General features: G+C 49.1%; 1 protein-coding gene across 4 annotated transcripts in view; it reads left to right on the top strand.

The window, feature by feature from the left end:
• Window positions 1-25758, top strand: part of LOC121289814 (rab11 family-interacting protein 1-like) — a 38132-nt gene that overhangs the window by 10397 nt on the left and 1977 nt on the right. For all 4 annotated transcript variants that reach the window (XM_041209675.1, XM_041209674.1, XM_041209676.1 and 1 more), the window contains exons 3-6: window positions 8510-8946; window positions 10707-11544; window positions 17252-19270; window positions 22641-22800. In XM_041209675.1, coding sequence (XP_041065609.1) covers window positions 8510-8946; window positions 10707-11544; window positions 17252-19270; window positions 22641-22800 — 3454 coding nt within the window. The remainder of the gene's footprint in view (window positions 1-8509; window positions 8947-10706; window positions 11545-17251; window positions 19271-22640; window positions 22801-25758) is intronic.

Raw genomic sequence — 25758 nt, 5'->3', positions numbered from 1 at the left:
GGGGAAAAAACCTAAAAGCTCATCAGTTGAGGAATGAGTAGCAATTTGGTTTTGAGCAGTGTGCGCAGTGAGCTGCTTCCTTCCCTTATGAGCTGTCTTTGTATAGTTCCGGCTATCTTGTCATTGCTGGCCTCGTGCACATTGTACCCTCGGCCATTGTCAGCAAAGCAAACTGATTGCGTCTGTGCTGGAAGCCGGGCGGGGGGGGTGGAGGGGAAGGCAAGCAAGGGAAGAAATGAGACAGATAGGAAAGGGGAAGAGAGGCAAGGCCACATCGGGCTTGTGCAAGCTTGGAACAATCTACTAAGTCCATTAGAGGAATTCTTCCTGACTCTCATAACAAAATCATTTGTGTATTTGGCAGCCTTCCCATTCTGTGCTTCAGCTACCTCCCTGTTTGCACAGTGGAAAACAGTGTGAAGCCTTGCTGTGTAAACAAATACAGAATCAGAGTCAGGAGCTGGTGAATAGGAGGCTCGCATACCAAACAACACACGTAATGAAGCAGCTCGGTTTCATCTGCTGTTCAGTCCACGAACCCTGAGCTGTACCTGAAAAAGATCAACAAAGTGCCAAGTGTCAAGCAACAAAAGGAGATCCTGTTTGAAATGGTAACTGTGTCCCATTTTCACCGGGAAGGGAGGCTGGAGGGCTGGTGGGCAAAGAAAATGGAGCGGCTTTACAAGAAATAATGTTGAAAGTTTGAACAAAGATAATTAAGCTGCTTATGAATTCCTCAGAATTTAAATCCAGGAACTAAAATGCCCGGGTCAACAGCGAGAGCTTTATTGATATTACCCATAAAGCTATTCTCATTATTGGTCACCTTTTATAAAGGTCAAAGAGTTTGATCACAATGTACAAAAAAGGTTGTGCTAAGGGCACTGTTGCAAGGGGGGCAGTGCCAAAGGAGCACTGCGCTCTTGCAAATGGACAGGACTGAACGCTTGGGGGAAATGGGGGAGTGCTGCGCTGTCAGAAGCACCTGTTCAGATGAGGTGTTAAACCCAGGCCCTATCTGTCCTCTTTTGAAAGTGAAAATATCCCATGGCACTATTTCAAAGAGGAGCTTTCACCGGTGTCCTGGCCAATCTTCATCCTTCAACCAGCATCACAAAAATGGATTATTGGGTCATTGTCATACTGCAGTTTGTGGGAGCTTGCTATGCGCAAATTGGCTGCTGCTTTTCTCATTACGACAATGACTACACTTCATTGGCTGTAAAAGTGCTTTGAGATGTCTTGAGGTGGAGCAAGGCGCTACAGCAGTTAAAGTCTTCATGCTCATGGCACAGTTGACTGTGTATTTTGAGTGTGGCATTTGAATGGAGTCGATTAGTATTGGTGTTGTCTCACACACACCCAGTGAATTCTGGGAACACTGGTAGGTGCTGTAGGCGTTCGGTTGCAGCCCCTTTTCACTTCCGGGGTGGGTTTAAGCCACATCGTGTACTCTGTGTTAATGAGGCCTCGTGCAGAACCGAACCAGTCTGAAGGCCCGACTGTGATTTTTAGCCTTGGGGCTTTCCACGCTGGGCTTATCCTGTCTGAACGGAATCTCTCCACCTTTCATTCCTTTAAAACCTACCCCTCTGAGTGAGTGTCTGTTCTCTTGTTGAAATGCTTCCTTATTTTGGCTGAGTGTCATATTTTGTCTAATTGCGCACCTTTTTTTAAAAAAAAAAAAATTTGGATGTTTTTACTGCTGGTTCAAGGTGTTGTACAGACTCCAGTTGTTGTGCTTTACCCACCCAAAGCAAATTATCTTTGGTACTCAAGCCTGTCTGGAGAGCGAGGCAGCATCTCTGCATGCTGGAGAGAGAGAGAGATGGGACCAGTGGTTACACTGAGTTATTGCCACTGGGAAGCAAATGGCAGAGATGCTCCTGATCCTGAATAGCCACTAATCCCGCTTTTAAAAGCGTGATCGACCCGGACCTATCGGAGCTCCTCCTGTTGCGAGTTCGCTACAGGGGGGAGCCTCCTTTTCTTGCCTGTCTTGCCTCAAATAGGTCTTCCCCCCCCCCCAAAATGGGACTGTGTTGAGGGCACTTTAAAATATTTTGCGTTAAAGTGAGCAAGCTCTGGGCAGAGCTGTCAAACCTGCAGCCCCACAGGGCGACAGCAACCTCTCTCACATCCTGAAAGGGTTGTCTCGTTAACTTGTTAACTCAACTAGCCACCCTCGTCCACCGTTCAGGCAGCGGTTGGGAGGAGTAGCTGTTTGCGGTGCCCGTGAGCAAGATATTACCTCTAGCTGTTTCTGCACGTGCAGTCAAGATGCCCTTTTTTTGGGTGAGTGTGAGCAACATTTTTTTCCCAGCGTAGCAGGTCTCTCCCATATTACCTTTGCAGTTACCCCCCCACCCCCCAAAACCCCAACCTGACAAGGGTCCCAGTCACAGGACATGTCAGTGGCCTGGGAACCCCAGCGAGCTACAGTGCGGCGTTGTCAGTGAGCTGGGGCTGTGTGTGGATGTTGCACGATGGTTGCCAATCCTCCAACGGCAGACTTTCGTCCTACCACACTAACCAGTAGTCCTGTTGTCGTCGTCTTGAGTTCTCTTTCTCGAAGGCAGGTCTGACCCACAGCGCCGCGACCTCCACTGCGGGTAGAGTCAGGAGGCAGGCCCCCAATCCCCTCACTGCTGGACCGCCCCCCCCCATGCTGGCGGCGCCAATCTGATCCGTGCCAGCCAATTGAGCCGACTAGCTGGTGGGTGCCAAAGTTGCTGTGGCAACACACACTTTTTTCCATGACTGTTGTAGTCTGGGGCTAGGGACAGTGCTGGGAGAGGCTCCAACGTTCTTTCCGTCACATGGCTGACCAGGAATCTCTCCAGCTCTTACCGCCTCCCATTGGCGTGTGTTCCAAGGATTTTCAGGTTGATACCCGGGTTTCACCTGCTCCACCCCTTCCCCCTTAAATTTCGTCACATTTCTGCATCTCTTTAGCCCTGAAGAAGGGCCGTACAGAGTTGGAACGTTAACTCAGTATCTCTCGCCACGGGTGCTGTGTTTTTCCAGCATTTCCTGTTTTTGATACTTGACCTGTTTGATCATGTTATGAACACCCCACCACCCCCCCCCCACCCACCCCCAGACTGACGCTCCCTAGTGCAGCACTGAGGGGGTGCTGCACTGTTGGAGGTGTCGTCTTTTGGGTGAAACGTTAAAATGTGGCCCTGTCTGCCCCCCTCTGGTGGATGTAAAGGTTCGCTGGGGGCGGGGTGAGCTCTCCCCGCTGTCCTGGCCAATATTGATCCCTCGGCCAACACTGTGAAAAGAGATTTATCTATTCATTATTACACTGCTGTTTCTGGGAGTATGTGTGCAAGTTGGCTGTTCTGTTGCAACACTGGCTGCACTTCCAAAAAGTGCTCTGGCTGTAAAGCACTTTGAGATGTCTGGTGGTCACGAAAGGCGCTATGGAAATGCAAGTCTTTCTTGACTTTTTGGTGTTACTCTTTGACCCCCCTCTGCATTGGGTTGACCTGTGCCATGTTAGCTTGCTGGCTGCACCACTGGGGAGGTTGTAGGGGCGGGTGTAGTGGTGGTGGTGGGGGTGCATTCATGGTAACCGAGTGCCTCCTGTGCTTTGATTAAAACTACAAATCCTAGTTAGGAGGAAGTTTGAAGTTTGATTTGTTTTGGAACCAGCTGCTACCTTCAGTGCAAGTGACTCAGTTTGTACTGTAAGCACTGCACGTTCTTCAAAAGGTTGTTTGCTGATCAACACATATGACCTGAATCACTTCGAGGGAGAGGGAAAAGGTTGCCATTGTGTACGTAGAATTGAGAGTCGAAATCCTGCACTAAAGCCAGAGGCACGACAAGCCCTCCAGCGATGCTGGATGCACCTTTGCCACCTCTTGAATGAGCTCGATACTTCCCTTCTATGTCCTCTTGTTATCGAGGTGTAGCAGAGGCTGATCTGGGCGCAGGAGCAGGTATGCACAGTTTACTCTTCAAAATGATATGGCTACTGAATTACACCTGCCAGCTCTTAACTTTGCTGATCTTTCATTTTTGAATTTGTTCATGGGACAAGAGCGTTGCTGGCTAGGCCTAATTGCTCCTTGAGAAGGTGATGCTGAGCTGCCTTCTTGAATTGCTGCAGTCCATGCGGTGTAGGTACACCCACAGTGCTGTTAGGGAGGGAGTTCCAGGATTTTGACCCAGCGACAGCGAAGGAACGGTGATATGTTTCCAAGTCAGGATGGTGAGTGGCTTGGAGGGGAACTTCCAGGTGGTGGTGTTCCCATCTATCTGCTGCCCTTGTCCTTCTAGGTGGTAGAGGTCGTGGGTTTGGAAGGTGCTGTCTAAGGAGCCTTGGTGAGTTGCTGCAGTGCATCTTGTAGATGGTACAAACACTGCTGCTACTGTGTAAGTGGTGGAGGGAGTGAATGTTGAAGGTGGTGGATGGGGTATCAGTCAAACGGGCTGCTTTGTCCTGGATGGTGTTGAGCTTCTTGTGTTATTGGAGCTGCACTCATCCAGGCAAGTGGGGAGTATTCCATCACACTCCTGACTTGTGCCTTGTAGATGATGGACAGGCTTTGGGTAGTCAGAAGCTGAAGAAATTGAAGGCAGCGAGCACTGATCTGTGACATGTAAGCAGAGGCCTTCGAGTTAACCAGAATCACTGACAAAAGATCTGACCTGAAGGGAAGATGAGGAAAAATGTTTCACTTGAGTTGTCAGGATCTGGAATGTTCTGCCTGAAAAGATGGTGGAAGCTGGTTCCATAAATAATTTGAAAAGGGGGACAGATAGTTGAGGACAGGGAACTTACAGGGTTACAGACAAAAAGCGTGAGTGATCTTTTCAAAGAGCCAGCACAGGCATGATGGGCTGAATGACCTTCTTCTGGACAGTAAGCTTCTGTGGTTCTTTGAAGTATAGCTTGGAGTGGTTTTGGTGCCGATTCGCTAGAATGATAGCGGGGCTTGAAGGGTTAAATTATGAGAATTGAGGTCTGTTTTCCCTAACAAAAACAGAATTACCTGGAAAAACTCAGCAGGTCTGGCAGCATTGGCGGAGAAGAAAAGAGTTGACGTTTCGAGTCCTCATGACCCTTCCACAGAACAAACTGTTTTCCCTTATTGATCTAACCTGAGATGTTTAAAATGATTAATGGAATTGACAGGGTCGGTAGAGAGAGAGAGAGAGAGAGAGAGAGAGTATTTTTTCTTGTAGAGTGGAGGGACCAAGTCCAGAACAAGGGGCCTGAACCTTAAGATTTGAGCCACGCCAGTCAGGGGTGATGTCAGGATGCACTTCGTCACACACAAAGGGTAGTGGAAATCTGGAGTGCTATTTTCCCCCAAAAAAGATGTTGAGGCTTGGAGGGGGGGTTGGGGGGGGGGGGAGGAATTGAAAACTCAAAGCCCCGTGTTTCTTAGATTTTTTTTTTGCTGGGGAAGGGCACGAAGGGCTATGAAAGCAAGGTGGGTAGATGGAGTTAAGCTGGGCATTGGCCATGATGTCATTGAATGGAGGGATGGGTTCGAGGGGCTGAATGGCTTGCTGTTGTTCCCATGCCCAGGCTAGGAGCTGATTGGTTTGTGTGTGATATCATCATCATCTCTTTTTTGTTAATAAGGCGGTGCTTTGCTCCCCACTTTTTGGTTTGGGTTTCTATTGAACTGAGCAATAAAGGAGGGTTTGGTTTCTGGTGATACCACTGTGTGGAATGAGGTTGGCACGGTGCTGCAATAAAAGTCTCTGTCAAGTCTCTGTTGAAAGCAGAATCCAAGAAAGCTGCAAGCACACGGGATCGGTAGAGAAGGCAGAAGTCAATCGGCCGATGTTTCAGTTTGATTTACAGGGCTTGCCACGTTTAGCTTTTCTTCACCTTGTTGAAATACTAGCGCCCTGGCCTTAAACCACCCGGCAACAGCCTTGTGAAAAACGCCCCTCCGTTTGCTTGACGTTAATGAAATTCAAGCTGTGGCTCATTCCTGCTGACGTGGATCGTAGGCGTAGGTAACGCCAGTGTCGTTCTGGAGTGTCACCCAGGGCTCGGACAGCTCGACACGCTCCCAGGACCTTCCTGTCCTCCTTGTGGAAAAAGCTCGGTTGACATCAGAATGACATTAGCTGGAGCCCTGGCTGTGTCGGCTGTCAGCGGTAAGGCAGATAGTGCCCAGATTCACATGCAAACATCTTGGGAATGTGCCTCAGCACCAGGCCAGACCGGATTCCTGAGGGGGTTGGACGGCGATTTGTACAGCTCCTTTGGTTCCCTGTTTGCTCCCTGCGCATTTAAACGAACCTTGAATAGGAGAAATGTTATTGGTAAGTCGATGTAGGTTGAAGAATCTTAAAGCAAGTCTGAACCTCCCTTTCTGAGACCAATCACAGTGGTCAGCTCAGCCTTGCACTTTTCTGTGGGAAGTCACGCTCCCTGCTAGATGGTAAAATGAAGTGCAGGAGGAGGCTTTTCGGCCCATCGAGCCTATGTTGACCTCCTGAAACACCCCTTCCATTTGGATCTTTCCGTGTGCTTATTTATCTTTCAGTGAGGTTATGAAAAGGAAGCTGTTCGTACTCAAGGATTCTGTTAACATTGCAGCGGTCACCCTGAAATTTCTGGACTCCTACCATTCACTGACCAGTGTGAATAATTTAACCTTACTTAACCCTTTCAAAGCCTCAGACGCTTTTAACAACTTTTCTTTGTTCTAATGAAAGGAGCTGCAGTATCTCCAGTTGCTCCTGATAACTGGAGTGATATTATCTTGGTGAGACTCTCTTTTTCTCTCTCTCTCTGACCTTTTATCTGTGTCTCTCTGGACATTGGCCTCCACATTCGCTCTCTTGGAACACCCTACCACATACTCTTCACAATGCTGCATGCTGTCTGTATCAGCTGCGGCTCAGTGGATAGCACCAAGTCTCGTATTCTGGCTTCAAGTCTCCCCCACCACCACCAGGTTATGAGCCCAAAAATCTGGGCTGATGTGCCAGTGCAGTACCTGAGAGAGTTAACCTATCCTTCGTATGCGACGTTAAACTGAGGTCCTGTCCTCCAAGGACGTAAAGGATCCCATGGCACTGTTTTGAAGGAGAGCAGAGGGTTTGCCCTGGTGTCCTGGCCAATGTTTATCCCTCAGTTGACATCCCCGAATTGTCCGTGTGCCAGACGTCAAACTCCCGTGGTAACTGCTCTACTCGGGACTCAGTCACTGCAGGAGAGTCCCAGGAGGAAGCGCTTTAGGGATGTCCTCAAAGCATCCCCGAAGATGGTCAAACATCCCCACCGACTCACGGGAGACCCTGGCTTGTGACCGACCGAAATGGAGAAGCTCACTTGGGAAGGCAGTGGACACGTCGAGAGACACATCAGGCAAAGCTTTTCCTTAAGAGGCAAATTGTAGCACAGCAATGTTACAATACTAATTTTATTGGGTAAAGTCTGCGCTAATTAATGTTTTTTAAATAACTTGCAAAATAATCTCTCTTCTGACCACCCCCCCCTCCCCACCCCCGCCAAATATCAGTACCTTCATTAATGGAAGTGAGTTAATAGGATTTGCCATCTTACACCGTCTCCTAATTAGGAAAGTCGGCCAGTGTGCGCATATTGGCTGCCACCTGCCCTACATTGCAGCAGTGGCCACACTTCAAGGGAGCTGCAAAGCACTTTGAGATATCCGGTGGTTGTGGTATATGAATAGAAGTCTTTGTTTTTATTGAGGTAAATTCTCCAGTCATAAATCGTTGCCAAGCTGCAGCTTTCCTATAAGGTGCTATGAGGCTTGGCTGGCTTTAAATGACACACAGTCTTGCCCCGTTGACGGTAAGTATTCCCTCCCACCTGAACCAACTGTGCTAAACCCACTGAACAGCAGATTTGCCTTTGCTCCACGATCGTTTCAAACACCGAGTGGGAGTGGAGCACAGTGGAATAAAGATGGCTAGTTCTGTGCGGGACAAGGAGATGATTTTTAAGCAGCTGTTTCTTGAGGCAAACCACATCAGTGTTTCATTTGCCTTCACAGCAGAAGGCCAAGTTGGTCAATGGCCGGAGCTGTTTTCGCTATTGTGCCGAAGTGTTCTCCTCTTTTTCCTTAAACAAAGTTTGTTTTTTTTTTGTGGCACGGTAAAAGCTAATAGTGTTTGTTCCAGTTTTCCCAAGTTGGGAGCAGCCTCCTTTACTGAATCACAGGTTGTGGGTTCAATGCCCACTCCAGCCCACTACTGAGGGAGTGCTGAACTGTCTGAGTGCTTCAGTAGCGACATTAAACTGAGGCTCCATGAGTTCGGTTGGGATGTTACCAGTTCCCATTGTCCAAACAGAGTTGGAGGTTTTCTTGGTGACCCGATTGACATTGCTCAGCCAACCGCATCAAGCCCACATTTAACTAACCCTTCTGCTTTATTGCCCCTTCGCTCTCTTTTTGTTCCATGTTTCTAAAATATTGCCGAGGCTTGGTAAGAGTGTACGCTGATGATTGTGTGTCAGGGCGAGTTGATTCTCACGGGTTTCTTTCCCCTCCGCAAGGTGGTACAAGCTGCAATCAAAGGCTGGAAAGAAGGAGAAGGAAAGAGGGGAAATCGAGGCAGACTTCCAGTTTGTGCGCAACAACATGACGGCCAGCATGTTTGACCTGTCGATGAAGGACAAGTCCCGATCGACTCTGGGGAGGCTGAAGGACAAACTGAAGGGGAAGAAGAAAGACGGCTTCTCTGATTCTGCGTCCGCCATCGTTCCAAGCATCAGCAGCCCGGGCAACAGCGATGACGAGGCAGCGACACCCGACAAGAAGAAGAAATCCAAACTAAAGTTGTTGTTTCCCAAGTCCAACCTGCACCGAACGTCCCTTTCTCAGTCCATGTCTGTTATACCCACTGCTCCCTCCTCTCCACCTGGAAGCTCAAAGAGAGCCAAGAACTCCGGCAGCGAAGACTTCACTGAAATACAGCTGCATGACTCTGAAGGTATCTGGCTTTCCGATGATGACTTGTGTTTATGTTATGCCTTTTCGTGCCTTGAAAGATCCCCAAAGCTCCTAACAGGAGCAGTATAAATACAATTTGACGCCAAGGCATGTTGGCAGATATGTTGCAGATGACCCCCAAAGACTTAGGTTTTGACTGAGCGCCTTTGGAAAGAGGATAGAGGGGTCACGGGAGGGAATTCTAGAGCCCAGGACCCAGATATAGGTGCAGCTACCACTGATGGAGCAAATAGAATTGGGGACATGCAAGCGGCCGGCATTAGAGAAGTGCAGAGATTCCCAGTGGGTTGCAGAGATGGAGAGGGGTGAGGGCCATGGAGGTATTTGAATGTTAGGATGAGAATTTTTTATTTTTAAATGGAGGCATAGCTGGACCAGGAACTGGTGTAGCTCAGTGGTCACTGGGTGATGGGCGAACAGGAATTGTCACCATACGGGATACGGGCAGCAGAGTTTTAGATGACCACCAGTTTATGGAGGATGGAGGATGGGTGGTCGGCCAGGAGAGCATTGGAATAGAAAAGTGAGAGAGCAGGGACTAACTGGATAATTCTTTGAAAGAGCCAGCACAGCCACAATGGCCTCACAGTCTGACAGGAGGAAGATTGTTTCAAATGGCGCCGACTTGGTTCAGTTATCTAATCTTCCCCAGTCAGCCAGGAACATAGTTGAATTTCCATTCCCACCCGTGTGTAATGTGAAAGGATTCACAAACATTTAAACCAGCATTATGATGAAACGAGCTCTTCCCTGGCACCAAGTCTCGGTACAGAATGTAACCGGTAATTGAGGGCGGGAGAGGCAAACTCTCTGGTTCACTGGAGCAAGATAGAGGCAGCAGCTGATGATCCCTTTGTGCGAACGTTGTAAACGCTATTCAGAGGCTTGTGTTACATGGCTTTGGATGTCCAGTAGATGACCAGTGCTGTTGGCTACCAGGCAAAAGGTCATGCTGGGTAATTGGAATGCAGCATGTGGAAGGGAGCACTGTTGGCATCTTTTTATACTTGCTGTGAAAACCAACCAGTCTAAGTGTAGAGGGCAATCCTAGAGCATGTGTGTCAATCACTGAACGTGACCCCACACTGAGGTGCTTTCACTGCCTAAGGTACTGTATAAATACAAGCATCTTTCACTCCGGTGATTATTTCTTGCTTTCTCCTTCCGTTGTTTAGCGTCAAAAAACCAGTTCACTTTTGCAGAGCTCGGAGCTCTGTCGCTATTTTTGAAAAGTGCTTTATTTTATTGCCCCCCTGCTCTGCATCCCACCCTTCTCGCCTGGGTTCGGAGGGCAGGTACCCTTCAGGATCCTGCCCCACCCCCCCCCCCCCCGGGATGCTTCTGTTTATGAATCTAGAGTGAGTGAGTGTCAGCAGATTATGGAACCGAGGGGTGCTGACATGGGCTCGTGCCTCTTCCCACCACCCCCCCCCCACCCTAATCCTGGAGGAACAGGGGGAGGCCATTCAGCCCATTGGGCATGTTCCGCCATTCCTGACTACTCCGTCTATCCACCTTGGATATCTCGGTACCCTTGCCCAACAGAAGTTGTTTCCCAGACTGGGGACCCAACCCAGCTCGTGGCAGTGAGGGCCCTGCCCCACTTAGACCACCAGGGAATGTTTCAGCGTATCAGTGAATCCGCTTGGAGGGAGAGACCGTTATCCTAAAGTATGAACTGACGAGAGATTAACTTGCTCAACCCTTTTTTTAAAAAAAAAATGTATTTTTTTTTTTAAGAGGAAAGCTCCAACAAGACCCTGTCCGTACCAAAGATGATGAGCCACAAGAGGGCGGCCAGCGCCGACACCAAGCAGCTGAGCTTTGCCTCGGCCGGGAACATGAGGAAGGACTCCCTGTCGCTGTTTGGCGGTCTGAAACCCAAGGGCGACCCCGTGTCCCAGTCTAACCTCTGCATTAACGGCAGCCACGTCTACACGAAAGAGCCAAGCCAAGCCGCGCCTGTGAAACCGAGGGCCGACTCCAAGCCACTGTACGGCACCCAGTTTTACACCTCTGCTGAGGATTTGACGGGCAGGTTCTCTGCAGACCCGCCCGAGACCAGCAGCCCGCGTTCCCCTTCCCGATCGTCATTGGGCACCGGTTCTGGTGAGCAGGGGCCCAAAGTGGCAGCTGTGCCAGACACCCGGGTGTCGGGGGGCACCAGTGACTTGACCAATCCCCAAAAATCGGACGGGCCAAAGGAGGGGAAGGAAAGCAAGCCTGGAGGCTTGTCGGCCTCGAGCGCTGGAAAGAAGGGGATGGAGCAAAAGACTGAAACCAGCGGTGCCTCTGGCGCGGACAGCAAGTCGCTCAACCCCTTTGAAAATGACCAGGATGCGGAAGAAGCGACAGCTCAACCTGGGCCCAAGCCCAGCGTGTCTAAAACCGAGGCGGTGACCAAAAAGGAGGAGACCAAGAGAGGCGGCTTGATGTCCTTCTTCCCCAGAAAAGCAGAACCGGCCAAAGCTCCTGAGGCGAAAGAATCGGGCAACCCATTTGAAGAGAACACCAAGGAGGTGAAGAAACCCACGGGTACTTCGGTGTGGTCGAGCAGGACAGCAGCTGTGAAACCCAAGTAAGCCTCGTTTCAGTGGGTTACTGTGTTTTAATGTGGTGGCCATGTCATTACCAGGAGCCTCCTTCCTGTATCCACCTTTGTTTGGTTTTCTGTGAGGGAGTGACCTAGCAGTGCTAGTGGGGAAGTTTTGACCCTGTGACTGAGGCGTGCTGCACCATATTCACTGCAGATTGGTGCCTGGTTTGGCACCTTGTTGAGGATGTTATGCTGCAATAGCCCTCCATAGAACGATGGGGCACCGAGTGTTGCCATTTGACCCATGGTGCATTGTGGGCCACAAGATGGTGGGTGGAGTATAATTGGGGGTCGGGGAGTTGGTGGGGTGGGGAGGTGTTGAGGTTATTCCCTCTGGAGGGCAGAATAGAAAGGCAGAATCTTTTTCAGAAAAGGTGTGTAAGTGTTGCCGGTCAGAGGGAGATGGGTGCACTGGTACAAGGAATACAGGGACTGGAAGCAGTTAGGAAGGCTGATGGCATGTTGGCCTTTATTGCATGGAAGGTGGAGCGTAAGAGTAAGGAAGTCTTCCTACGGTTGTATGCGGCTTTGGTGAGACCACACCTGGAGTACTGTGCACAGTTTTGGTCTCCATATAAGGAAGGATATACTTGCCTTGGAGGCAGTAGAGCGAAGGTTCACGGGATTGGCCCCTGGGATGAGACGCTGAGTCAATTGGGCCTATGTTCTGTGGAGTTTAGCAGAATAAGAGGCGATCTCATTGAAATGTGCAAATTCCTGCAGGGGCTTGACAGAGTAGACATCGAGAGATCCCCTGACCAGCAGAAGCAAAATCATAGGTGGGGGCAGTCTCAGGATAAGGGGCTGGGTATTTAGGACTGAGCTGAGGAGAAATTTCTTCACTCAATTCTTCCCTTTTTGGAATTTTCCACCCCAGTGGGTTGTGCAGACTCCATTGTTGAGCGTATTTAAGGCTGGGATGGACAGAGTTTTTTGGCCTCTTGGGAAATTGAGGGATTTGAGTATTGAGCAGGAAAGTGGAGTTGAGGCAGAAGATCGGCCACAATCGTATTGAATGGCGGAGCAGGCTTTTGGGGCCATGTCGCTAACTGTTGCTCCTAGTTCAGTTGGTCTTGTGTGCCTGTGTCTGTCCAGTTATGCAGTTGGTTATGCGTGGGGAGGTTTTACTGCCATTACCTGTCACTCTGCCCCCTCCTCCACCTACATGCTATATACTCCCAATGTGTTGTCATGCAATCTGACTCTAACCAGGTGAAACAAAGCCAGTTTCTACCTTTGGACAATACAGTACAATAAATCTGCAGTTCATGTTCACCTGTCTTGATTGACAAACATTACAGGCCAAGAGACCAGCCAGTCACAGACCTGAAGCCAACTCTTGCAAGTGCTGCCTGTATGTGAGAAACAGGAACATGGGCACCAGGAAATGTTTCTGCCGATTGATTTTTCACTCAAGTGGTCAGTAACATGATCCACTGGTTGTAGAAATTTGGAGCACAAAAGGAGACCATTTGACCCTTCATGTCTATGCTGCCTCTTTGGAAGAGCAGTTGTGCTCGGTCCTGCACTCTTTTTCTTCCCCCCCCCCCCCCCACTGCTTTTTGTCTTTACCCTGCGAGTTCCTCAACCTCAAGCACCTGTCCAGCACTCTCTCCAAATTGTTTGCGGAATTGGCTTCCACCGCCTTTTCAGGTAGAACATTCCAGAACTCTGACAATTTTGAGTGAAAACATTTCTATTCATCTCCCCTCTCGATCTTAATCCAATGATTTTAAATCTTTGGCCCCTGGTGATTGACCCACTCACCAGAGGGAATAATTTTTCTCTTTTATATCTGCTCTATTGAAACCTCTCACCTTGAAGACCTCTATTCAGTTGCCTCTTAACATTCTCTGTTCCAAGAAGAACAGTTCTAACTCTCCCAAACTCTGCTGAGAACTGAAGTCCCTCATCCCTGGGAACATCCTGGTAAACCTCCTCTGTATCCTCTCTAAGGTCATTACATCTTTTCTAAAGTGTGGGGCCCAGGATTGCCCATGATACTCCAGCTGAGGTTGAACTGGTGATTTAAAGCTCTAGCAGGATTTATTCTATTATTTATAAACCCACAAAACCCATGGGCCGCCTTAACCACCTTATCAACTTTTGACCCTGGTCAAAAGCCAATGGAACACCCACTGGTGAAACAGAGATGCAGATATGCAAACATTTGAACATATGAGTTAGGATCAGAAATAGGCCATTTGATAAGACCATGGCTGACCTGACTGTGGTCCCAACTCCACTTTCTTGTCTATCCCTGATAACCTTTTACTCCCTTGTTAGTCAAGAATCTATCCAACTCAACCTTAAAAAGATTCAATGACCCAGCCTCCACTGCTCGCTGGGGAAGAGAATTCCACAGAATAATGACCCTTGGAGAAAAAAATTCTCCTCACCTCTGTCCTAAATGTCTATTTTTAAACTGTGTCCCCTAGTTCTGGTATCTCCCACAAGAGGAAACTTTCTCTCAACCTGTCAAGTTCCCTCACGATCTGAAGCTTCGATAAGATCTCCTGCCCTTTCCCACTCTGGTCTACATGTGACTCCACTCTTACCCTACACAATTGACTTAGTGCTCACTGGAGTACAAACACAAGCACTGTTGCCTCGGCATGTTTCGCTGGAGCCAAGCAGTAAAAGTGTCTCTGAGCTTGTTCCAAGAACAAATTCAAAAAGTTTCATTGGGTTTGAAGTGAGCTGTGAAGCTTTTCTGGCCCGGGTTGTACACAGCTTGCATTCCAGACTGCTGAACTTGTCCGCCGCAGTTCCGGGGAGTTTGAGTGGAAAGGAGAGAGAAAGTTGACCTTTTTTGGTACAGTGGCTTCTCCCAGCTGTAATGGTTTTCTGTTGACAGTCGTTCCACAGCAGGTCTTGAGCGCATTTCCCTGGTTGGTACCAATGGATAGAAGAGTGGCCAGGGGGAGCTGGGCTACTATCTCAAAACCCTACAAGGAATGCGACAGCCACATTTTTCTTATACCTCTTTGCCCAGTTTTTGTCTTTCTCTGTGTTGGTATGTATCGGTTTGACGGCCAAGATGCATTTGTGTGTTGCTCTCCAGAGTGTGTTGGTGGTACCTTCAGTGACCTTCCTGCCAAGCCTGCCCCTTCCTGTGCCTACTTGCTGCTCTGGCTGCCAGCGTGTACAGGAATGGGAGCCCGCCTGCTCAAAAAGGTGATCCCTGCCAATGTTCGGAGGCCACCTGAGGTGACACCAAGTGCAGGGATCATACCTGAGATCTCCTGAGCTTGCCTCCTTCACTACTACACGGTTGATCATCCACAGTCTTGTATGGGGTATATAGTAGCTGATGTGATTTTTGTTTTATTGCAAAAACTCCCAGCTCCACGTTTTCTCTTGACTGTTGGCCGCTTTCACTAGTGTCTGGTCTCTGGTGTCATTTTGACTGTTGTTTGGCGTTGGAGTCCGCTTGTGCAGCCCTGCCTTGCAGTGGTGCTGGTCTCTGCTGCTGTTTTCCTCTGTTTTGTTTCTAAGTCTGTCTTGGAGCCAACCTTGAAGTGTTCGTTGTCACAAAGGTGCACTCAACTGGTTCCTGGGAAGGGGAGGATTGTCCTATGATGAAGGATTGAGTAGACTCTGCCCAAATTGCTGGAGTTTAGAAGAATGAGTGATGACCTCATTGAAACACATCAAGTTCTTTAATAAGGGGCTTGACGGGGTAGATGGGTGCAGAGAAAACATTTCCCCTGTGGCTGGAGAATCTAGAACACAGCCTCAGATTGAGGGGTTGGTCCCTCTAGGACTGAGATGAGGAGAAAGCTCTTCACTCAGAGGGTTGTGAATCTTTGGAATTCTCTACCCCAGAGAGAGTGGATGCTCGTTGAGTGTATTCAAGGCAGAGGATGAGAGATTTTTGGAAATTGAGGGATATGGGGATAGCACAGGTAGGTGGAGTTGAGGTTGTAGATCAGCCATGATCTTGTTGAATGGCAGAGCAGGCTCGAGGGGCTGAATGGCCTACTCCTCAAATTTCTTATGTTCTTTAGTCAACAACTTGATTCCAATGACTGTTGCAGGTATCACCCCGTTGTCATCGGCAATTGAACTTCAGTCTAATCCTTATTCAATAAGTTAAATAATGCATCTAGAACTGTTACATTACACCCAAATCTGCAGAAACCATTGAGCACAAGGGCCTGTTAAGGTATCGCTGACACCCTCTGTAACCTGACACTGGTCTCATTGCTCAACTTTATCAGATAAAATATTGGCTGTCAAACAGGATTAGTCTGTGCAAAGATAATCTCCGCTTTCAGGGCAGTAATGTTTCTCTTGGCCTCGATGTGGGAGAGACTGAATTCTTTTTAAATAATGTCATTTGATGGTTCCTGCTTTCTGTGCAACCAATGCTTTTGCCCCAAATTATATTTTAATCCTTAATCACTGAATTGTTTTGTTTCAGCCTGTTGTGTATTTTGTCCCTGTATTTTTTTTTAAAAAGCAGCGTTTCTTTTGGGGAGACACCCTGCTTTGGTTCCGTTCCGTTGCTTGAACCTTTTGGAAGGTAAATGGTTGGCTGGACAGGGGCCACGGGCCCTCAATCTTTGGTCCCAGTGGGAAGTGGCGGGGTTAGGAAATGAGTGTAGTGAGCAAATTGATCAACAAGGCGGCCAAGTTATGCCACGTGAATTCTGGTCAAAAAGGGGATCTGGAGATTTTCATTTTATGAATGTGCACAAGGGGTGGGCCTTGTAATGCAAGAACATAAGAAATAGGAGCAGGATTGGGCCATTCAGCCCCTCGAGCCTGCTCTGCCATTCGATACCATCATGGCTAATCTGATTTGTGGCCTTAACTCTGCTTTCCTGCCTGTCTCCCATAACCCTCGACTCCCTTGTCAATCAGAATCTCTCTAACTCAGCCTTAAATTCATTCAATGACCCAGCTCCCACTGCTCTCCGGGAAAGAGAATTCCAAACGCTAACAAGCCGCTGAGGGGAGAAATTCCTCCTCATCTCCATCTTAAATGGAGATGCCTTATTTTGAAACTCTGCCCCCTCGTTCTAGATTCCCTCACAAGGGGACACACCCTTAGCATCTGCCTTGTCAAGCCCCCTCAGAATCTTATATGTTCCAATAAGATCACATCTCATTCTTCTAAACTCCAATGAGTCCAGGCCCAACGTGCTCAATCTTTCCTCACAAAATAGCCCCTTCATCCCAGGAATCAGCTGAGTGAATCTTCTCTTGAACTGCCTCCAATGGCAAGTATGTCCCTCCTTGAGTAAGGAGACCAAAACTGCACAGTACTCCAGATGCGGTCTCACCTAAGGCTCTGTACAGTTGTAACAAGACTTCCCTACTTTTACATTCTATTCCCCCTCATTGCAATAAAGGCCAACATCCCATTTGCCCTCCTAATCACTTGCTGCATCTGCTTACTAACTTTTTGTGATGCCTGTACCAGGACACCCAGATCCCTCTGTACCACACAGAGTTCTGCAATCTCTCGCCATTTAAATTCAGATGCCTTCATTAGGACCTTGGGGGTTTTTTGCCATTATGCTGCTGGCAGCTGGCAGAGATTCAGAGCGTAATAGTGGAAGGAAAGAATAGTATGTTTTTGCTTAATTGTTGAGTTCTGATCCCGCCCTTTTTTCAAAGCAAAATCCCACCAGAGACACAGAGGCAAAGGCCACTGACCGCTGTTTTGTACTTTTTACAGATTGGAGGTGTCTCCGAAGGCTGAAACCAAAGCCGAAACGTTGTCACCTTTAGTACCTCCCTCCCCTCCCCTCGTTTCGGCTTTAACCGAACCCTTTAGCTCAGCTCCTCCTCTGGTAGTGGTGGGAACTGAAGGGGCGAGGAACTCTAACTATGCCAATCTCCAAGTGGCCTGTAGCCCACCTGCCATGTTTCTGGACGCCCAATCTACGCACGCCTCGGTAAACGCCATGCACAAGTCATCGGCATCGCCACCGTCTCCCGTGAAGGAATTGGACCCCAGCCACTTGCCCCCCCTTCCAAGTTCCAGCTCCTCCTCATGCTCTTCGAGGTCTTCGAACACTGAAGCAAGTGGCTCCTCCACAACAGAGCTCGCTGGGGACAAAGCTCAGGGGGTGAGAACCCCGAGGAGGGAGAGCAGCAGGACATCTGCTCAGGCTCTGCTTCAGGAGCTGACCGGGAAGAGCTCCACCACAAATGTCAACCAGCAGCCACCACCCAACGGAGAGAGAGCCTCTGCCGGGGAGATTAAGGACTATGAAGGTTTATCTGGAGACTGGAGGCTGGAAGCAAACCCGGAATGTAAGTCGGAAAGCAGTGAGGCACGTGAGCTGGCGGCCGGTGAACTTCAGACCCTACCTGGGAAGCCTGAGCTTGCTGACTCCCCAGGCGATGTAACCGTGGAACCGAAACCTTTGCTCCACCTTCTGCCCTCCCTCCCATCAGAGACTCGTGTTCCTAGCGACCCGCCCAAAGTGCCACCGAGGAATCGCGCGCCTACCTCCGAGGGCAAGTTGAATCTGGGACCGCTGGCCGCTGAGGTGTGGAAGGTGCCGCCTATTCCAGCGCCGAGGAATGTTGCTAGAGTTATTGCTAATGACGATTCGCCGCGTTCCCCTCAGGAAATACCGAGTGACGACTTGATGTCTTTTGAGAGGGATGCTAACTACAGCCTGGAACCGTTAACCGTACCCTCTGAGATTGGAGGTACCGATTTCGCTTTGGGAGTGGGGGATCCTGCCAATGATTCCTCAGCCAGCAGTCCAAAGGAAAATGACCCGAGTGCCACATCGGTTGGGTTTGAAGAACAAACTTCCGCTATTTCCGCACGCGATGCGTCCGAGGGTGAAGCTGATGATTATCCAGTCACGGAAGGGGAAAGCCATTCCGTTGTACATCCTGGTGGCCTGCCGCTTATCCCCGAAAAGGTGGAAGACTCCACAGGAGGCGGCCATACGGCACCCACAACTGAGACTGCAAGGTGGCTGGAATCTCCACTGTCTCTGTCTGAACCTGCCGCTGGTGTTCTCTCTCAGGAAATGCAAGACCACACTCCTCCTCCTCCTTCTCCTCCTCCCCCTGACCCAAAACCCGATCTGGTCAAAAACCTAACCGCTGACTCGGAACATCTGGGTGCTTCGCAGCTGAAGACAACGGAAGAAATCGCAGGCAGCGACTCCGGGCTGCGGGAACCATCAGTCAGCAGACCTGAAACAGATGACGCGATGATCACCCTGGAGAAGAGGAGGAAATCTTTTGATCAGATCCCAACGCTTGTTGACAAAAGCGGAAGGTCGCAAATATCCACGAAGGCCCAGAAAGGCCCTGATGATCTGGTGATCAAACTGGATTCCTCAGGTCTTTGCCACAGCGTGTCACACTCTTTGCAGAACAATTCCATCTTGGACTTGAGTGAAGAATCTTCCGATGAACACAAGCCGGAGATGTCCAAAAGCTCAGTTGCGGTTCCTCCCCTTTCCACCATAGTTTTCCCTCTGCCTTCGGCCTCTCCTGCTGGGCCTTGCGTTTCTCTGCTACCTCGATCTTTGTCTCCACCGCCTTTCTCCCAGTCCACGCCACCTGTGACTGATGCCATTTGCTTGGTAAAGCCATCAGCAGGGAATTCACCTGAAGTGGAACACTCTGGCCAGAAGAGGCTGCTTCAGGCTCGAGTTTCGCCCACGGAGACACAACCAATTCAGTCACAAAGCAGTGGGTCAGCAGTCTCTTCCAGACGCAGGTGAGGTTGAGTTAGCTTAGGTTTATAAAATGACCTGCCTTTTGAAAATACCCTCAAGCTTCATTGGTGTTGAGATTTTTTTTTTCCAACCCCCCCCTTTGTTTTGTTGGATAATTACGCCCAATTTTATTTGGCTTGCTCTCTTTATCCTTTGTGCAGCAGTTGCAGGGTGGAAGCAAGATGACTGAGGTGAGAGAGACTGGGTTTGGGGAGTGGTTACAGGCTAGTTTCTCTCCGGAGACCTTTACTGCACCATATTGGCGGAGAGTCCGGACTTCAGTGGCTTTGGGGGAAATAATGCTTCCATGACACCTATGGGGTGGAGTTAATTATTAATTGAAAGTGTCAAGCAAGACTACAAGACAAAGGCCTTTGTGGTTATGCGAGAATCTCCTAATAGTATCAGAAGGAGGCCATTCGGCCCATTGTGCCTGTGCTGGCTCTTTGAAGGAGCGCACCGATTAGTTCCACTTCCTTGTTCTTTCCCCATTGCCCAGCAATTTTTTTTTCCTCTTTCAAGTATTGATCCAATGCCAAAACGTGAGGTGCCAAGCTAGTGAAGCTACAACACAACTGCATGTGTGCTAAACAGCGGACGCAGCCTGCGATCGACAGAGCTGAGCGATCCCACAACCAGCCGGATCGAAGTGCTTAGAAGGGCAGATGGCCAGAGGCTTAGTCAAAGAGGCGGGTTTTAAGGAGGGCCTTTAAGTAGAGGTGTAGGGAGGGAATTCCAGAGCTTGGGGCCCAGGCAGCTGAAGGCACGGCCACTGATGGTGGAGAGATTAAAATCAGGGATGCTCCAGAGTCCGGAATTAGAGGAGTACAGAGATCTCGGAGGGTTGTGGGGCTGGAGGAGATTACAGAGATAGGGAGGGAGTGAGGCTATGGAGGCATTTGAAAATTATGATTTAAGAATTGCCGAGGTATGTCCTGTCCACAAAAAGCAGGACAGATCCAATGCTGCCCCAATTATTGCTCTTTTCATCCTGCACTCAAATCATTAGCAAAGTGATGGGAGGTGCCATTGACAGGGCTGCCCATTTATGCACCAATAACCTGCTCATTGCTCATTTAGTTCCTCCAGGGTCACTCAGCTGCAGACTTCATTATTGCCTTGGTCCAAACATGGACAAAAGATTTGAACTCGAGGTATGAGGTGACATCAAGGCCGCATTTGACAGAGTGGCATCAAGGAGTCCTAGCAAAACTGAAGTCCATGGGAATCGAGGGGAAAACTCTCCACTGGTTGGAGTCTTATCTAGGAAAATGGCTGTGGTTGTTTGAAGTCAATCATTTCAGTCCCAGGACATCACTGCAGGAGTTCCTCAGGGTAGTGTCCTTGGCCCAACCATCTTCAGCTGCTTCATCAATGACCTTCCTTCCATCATAAGGTTAGACGTGGGGATGTTTGCTGCTGATTGCACAATGTTCAGCACCATTCGCGACTCCTCAGATACTGAAGCAGTCCATGTCCAAATGCAGCAAGACCTGGACAATATTCAGACCTGGGCTGATAAGCGACAGATAACAATTGTACCACAAGTGCCAGCCAATGACCATCTCCCACGAGAGAGAGTCTAGCCACCTTTTGACATTCAATGGCATTACCATCACTGAATTCCCCCACTATAAACAACCTGGAGGGGTGGTTACTATTGAGCAGAAACTGAACTGGACTAACCATATAAATACTGTGACTTGCTCTTGCAGCCAGAGCCTGGGAACCCTGTGGCAAGTAAATCACCTCCTGACTCCCCAAATGCTGTCCACCATCTACAAGGCACAAGTCAGGAGTGTGATGAAATACTCTCCGCTTGCCTGGATGAGTGCAGCTCCCACAACACAAGAAGCTCGACACCATCCAAGACCCAGCAGCTCGCTTGTTCGGCACCCCATCTACCACCTTAAGCACTCATTCCCTCCTCCACTGACGCACAGTAGCAGCAGTGTGTATCATCTACAAGATGCACTGCAGCAATTCACCAAGGCTCCTTCAACAGCATCTTTCAAACCCACAACCTCTGCCATCTACATGGGCAGCAGATAGATGGGAACACCACCGCATGCAAGTTCCCCTCCAAGTCACTCACCATCCTGATTTGGAAATATATCACCGTTCCCTCACTGTCACTGGGTCAAAATCCTGGAACTCCCTCCCTCCCTAACAGCACTGTGGGTGTACCTACACCACATGGACTGCAGCGATTCAAGTAGGCAGCTCGCCACCACCCTCTCGAGGGGCAATAAATGCTGGCCCAGCCGGCGACGCCCACATCCCACAAACTAATGTTATTTTTTGGAATCTGCTTCTATTCGTCTACACAGTGATATTTATACTTGCTTAGCTTGATCTTCCGAAGGTAAGTTAATTGTAACTTAGAGTGCAGCTTTTTTTTTTACCTACCTGTAGTTGCAGGGAAGTGTTCAGTAACGTGTCTCGATCCATTCCATGCACTTTTACGCAGCGTTAATCCGGACCATGAGCGGGTGCAGATCGACGCATAATAAACATACAAGTATGAGCACTTTTTCTCACACACCTTCCGCTGGTTCATAGTTTACTGAGGACGCACTTACCTGTGCAGAATGCACTGGGCCAGCGATTGAGAAGAAGTGTAGACCCTCACCCCAACCCACCCCAAGCTCAGCTGGCACGCCAGAGTCTTTTCAGGACATCCCTTGCACTTTTAATGCTGCTTTGGGATCCCAAGCCTTTGAGCAGGAGGAGTTGTAAATGCTTCACTTTGAACGCACCACTTCGTGGTACAATTGGCTGTGTACGCGCCGGATGGGCAGACCTGCCCTGTCGAGTGTGGCGGTGCCAAAAAAAAAAAGTTACTAATTCTCTGCCCGCCCTCTCCCATTTTCCTCCTTTTTATTTTAAAGAAAGGACTTGCATTTAAATAGGGGCTCTCTTGACCCCAGGATGTTCCCAAGTACTTTACAGCCAGTGAAGCACTTTTGAAATGCCTAATGCAGCTACCTTGTCGTGGGACTTAAGCCCATGGCCGACTGACTCTGAAACTAGTGAACTACCTGCAGAGCCACGGCTGACGGTTGTCAGCCCCCCGCAGGCTTATGCAGGAACTTGAGCAATGTTGACGTGTTAGTTATGATTTCTCCACCCCTCCCACAACCCACAAGCAGCTGAATAAATGGAATGACACATGATTGCTCAAATCGTGGGGGTGGGGGTTGGGGGGGGTGGGGGGCCTTCCAAACGGACATGGAAGAACTGGTGAATAGACCGAGCAGAGAGAACGAAGCACTCAAAATCCGCCCTGGCGCGGTAAAGTGTCCTAGTTTCTTTCTAAACAGGCGTAGGTTTTTAAGCTTTTTAAATTCCTTTTTTTTTTCTCTCTCCCAGACCTCATCCTGTGAAGCCCATGAGCGCTGCCAAGACCAGGACGCATGAGGCGAGCTCCAAGGATATTCTGAAAACCAGCATCAAGGCTGCAGATGCTCCGGTGCCCAAATCTTCAACCGGACACTTGTTGGGCCTCAGTGAAAGTCAAACCCTTCTCAAGGTGAGGCTGGTGGTGGGGGCGGAATTGTGGAGAAGGTTGTCGGTCATGTCGGCGGGAGGAATTTAAGATCCAGAAAGTTCCGAGGCTGCTTCACCTTGTTGAACCGTATAAGGTTCTAAGGGGATTTGGCAGGAGAGATGCTGAGAAGATGTTTCCCCCTCGTGGGGTGGGGGGGGGTAGGTGGTGTGCGTGGTAGGGAAGGTTGGGGGGGGAGCGGGTGCGATGGGAATCTAGAACTGGGGTGGGGTGGGGCACAGTTCCAAAATAAAGGGTCTCCCATTTAAGATGGAGATGAGGAGGAGCTTCTTCTCTGAGCATTTGTAATTCTCTCTCCTGGAGAGCAGTGGAAGCTGGATCACTGAATATATTGAATGCAGAGTTGATAGGTTTTTGATTGACGGGGGGGGGAGGGATTCAAGGGTAATTGGGGGTGGGGGGGCAGATAGGAAGGTAGAGTTCAGGTCACAATCAGATCAGCCGTGACTGGTGGAGCAGGCTGAATGCCTCCTCCTCCTCGTTTCTTATGGGGTTTTTTTTATGCCTGACTGTGATGTGGTGAGAGATTATCAGTGTAGACAGACCAAGGGCGCAGGGAGAGAGACCTGGAGAGTGCACAGTCCCCAACCCTGCATTTATCTTTTGCTAAAGATGAGTCTACTTTAATCCTGGGATGCAAGTTTCCAAATGTGCCTTAAATCTTGGTGCCACTTAGTGTTAATAATTAAACATATTGACTGTGCAGGGATAAGGTGGGGTGGTGGAGACTTTGCTATCTTGTGAAGTCATGCTTTTGACTCCTTGGCAGGGAGCTAAAGGCTTTGATTGGGAATTTGGCAATTTGAAGCTTTTTGGTCTGTAACCTCAAAAGTTCAACAATGACTGCACTCCACTTGATAGTTAGTGGATAACTAGTCGATTAGGTGAAGGAAGCTGAGTCATCAGAAATATTAGATGAAATATTAAATTAAATATTGTCGCAATCAGTCATTTTGTAATTAAGGATCACATTCTCGGGTTTTGTACTCCGGGAATTGAAGTGCCTCGGAGTTGTAGGAAGCCCCACCAGTGGTCCCCACAAGAAGCCTGAGACTGATTTCCCAATCTCTAGATGCAGCAGACGCATGCTAACTATGCGTCGTTTGTTTATGGATAGGGAGCTGCCCAGCAGCTTACTCTTCACCTGGTCCCGCTCGCTGTTTCTGAAGCCTCTCCTGATTCTCGTGAGTGAACGAAGACCATGCCATTTGCAAGAGGTTTCAGAGTGCGGTGGTGGGAGCCTGAGTTGGTTTGGCTTTGGGCGAGGGGAAAATATCTTGGAACCTCCAGGCTCTGTAATAAAGTGACTGGGATGGTAGCATGGTGGTTATGTCGCTGGACTAGTAATCCAGAGGCCTGTACTCAGGCTCTGGAGATATGAGTTCAAATCCCACCACAGCAGTGGAGGAATTTAAATTCAATTAATCAATAAATGTGGAATAAAGTCTTGCATTTAGTCTCATTATTACTAATCGTGAGCCTACCAGGGTTTTGTTAAAAACCCCATCTGGTTCACTCGTGTCCTTTAGGGAAGGAAATCTGCTGTCCTTACCCAGTCTGGCCTACAAGTGACTCCAGACCCACAGCAATGTGGTCGACTGTAAACTGTCCTCTGAAATGGCCGAGCAAGACACTCAGTTGCAGGCGGATCACCATCACCTTCTCACAGGCAACGAGGGGTGGGCAACAAATACTGGGCTAACCAGCGAAGCCCACGTCCCAGGAATGAACTTAACTTCTCCCAACTCCCCATTTCCCCTTGCAAAACTTTGAAAACATAAAATATTTCCGGAGGTAGTTATATGAAACTCTTACCAATTGTGGATTTGGGGGAGGGTTGAAGTCTGAAGATGGATTTGGGGTGGGGGCACAGGGCCGGGGTGGGGGGTGTGTGGTGGTGGTGATGGGAATGTTACTCTTGGGGATCTGCCTGTCCACTGGCTGCCTTAGGGAGATGGGTATATGAGTGCCACGATTGCACTGTGAGTCTGGGAGAGCAGGGAGGGGGTCGACATCTGATTTCCTGCTCTTTGCCCCGTTTAAGTTCATTTTCCTGTGTGACATTTCTGCACTCGGACTAAATCCCAAGCATTTGGCAGTCGCTGTCAGTCCCTGTGGAGATGATAAATTTCCAACTGTGTTAATGGGGCCTAAATGTTTGCGTTGAATTGAATTTCCAGCTTGGATGGAGTAGAATGCTCCCTGTTTATTCCTCCTCCACACTCTGTCTGCTTTAGTTACGTAGTTTGAGCTCACTGACTCAGCGAGTCCTCATTACATTTGGTGTGTTGATGAGGGCAACACTGGGCAGAGTGGCTTAGCGCTGTCAATCACTGTTCAGTGACACCTGGCCTGGCGCTCGGGATGGGGAGGGGTGATCCTGTGTGCATGTTGGATAAGAGTATATTCGGTTTCCACAGATGCACCCTCTGTGCCCTCTGCATGAAGAGTGGGAACATCCCAAACCGCAGCAGTGCCTATAGCACCCTACCTCAGCAAGTGACGATGGGACTCCTAGGAGTCCTGAGCCCGGCAGTAATTTAAGACGGAAAGCTTCTGGGTACAATGATGCTTTTGTGTAATGGGGAAAATGAGGAAACAATGAGATTCTTCGCTCAGCGTCAAAAGCATTGGTCAAAGTTGTTCAAAATCCAACAAGAAAAAGACTGAACAAAAACATTTGGTGCCAGGTTCTTACTGTTACTATCCCTGAAGTGTTGGAGAATTGGGTGGATCACAAGACCAGTGGACCTATCTTGTTCCTTTTTGATGGGGAACAGTTCCTATCAAGTGTGTCAACCATGGCTGGGCGGGTAGTGCAACTTGCCTCTGAGTCACAAGGTTCCTGGTTCAAGTTCCCCTCCAGGACGCACACATTAAACCTAATAGTTAAGTGCTGTACTGGGGGTGTGCTGCCCTGTT

This window comes from Carcharodon carcharias, chromosome 17 (assembly GCF_017639515.1).
Source record: "Carcharodon carcharias isolate sCarCar2 chromosome 17, sCarCar2.pri, whole genome shotgun sequence".
NCBI classification, from domain to species: Eukaryota; Metazoa; Chordata; class Chondrichthyes; order Lamniformes; family Lamnidae; genus Carcharodon; species Carcharodon carcharias.
This window is presented reverse-complemented; position numbering and strand designations above follow the sequence as displayed.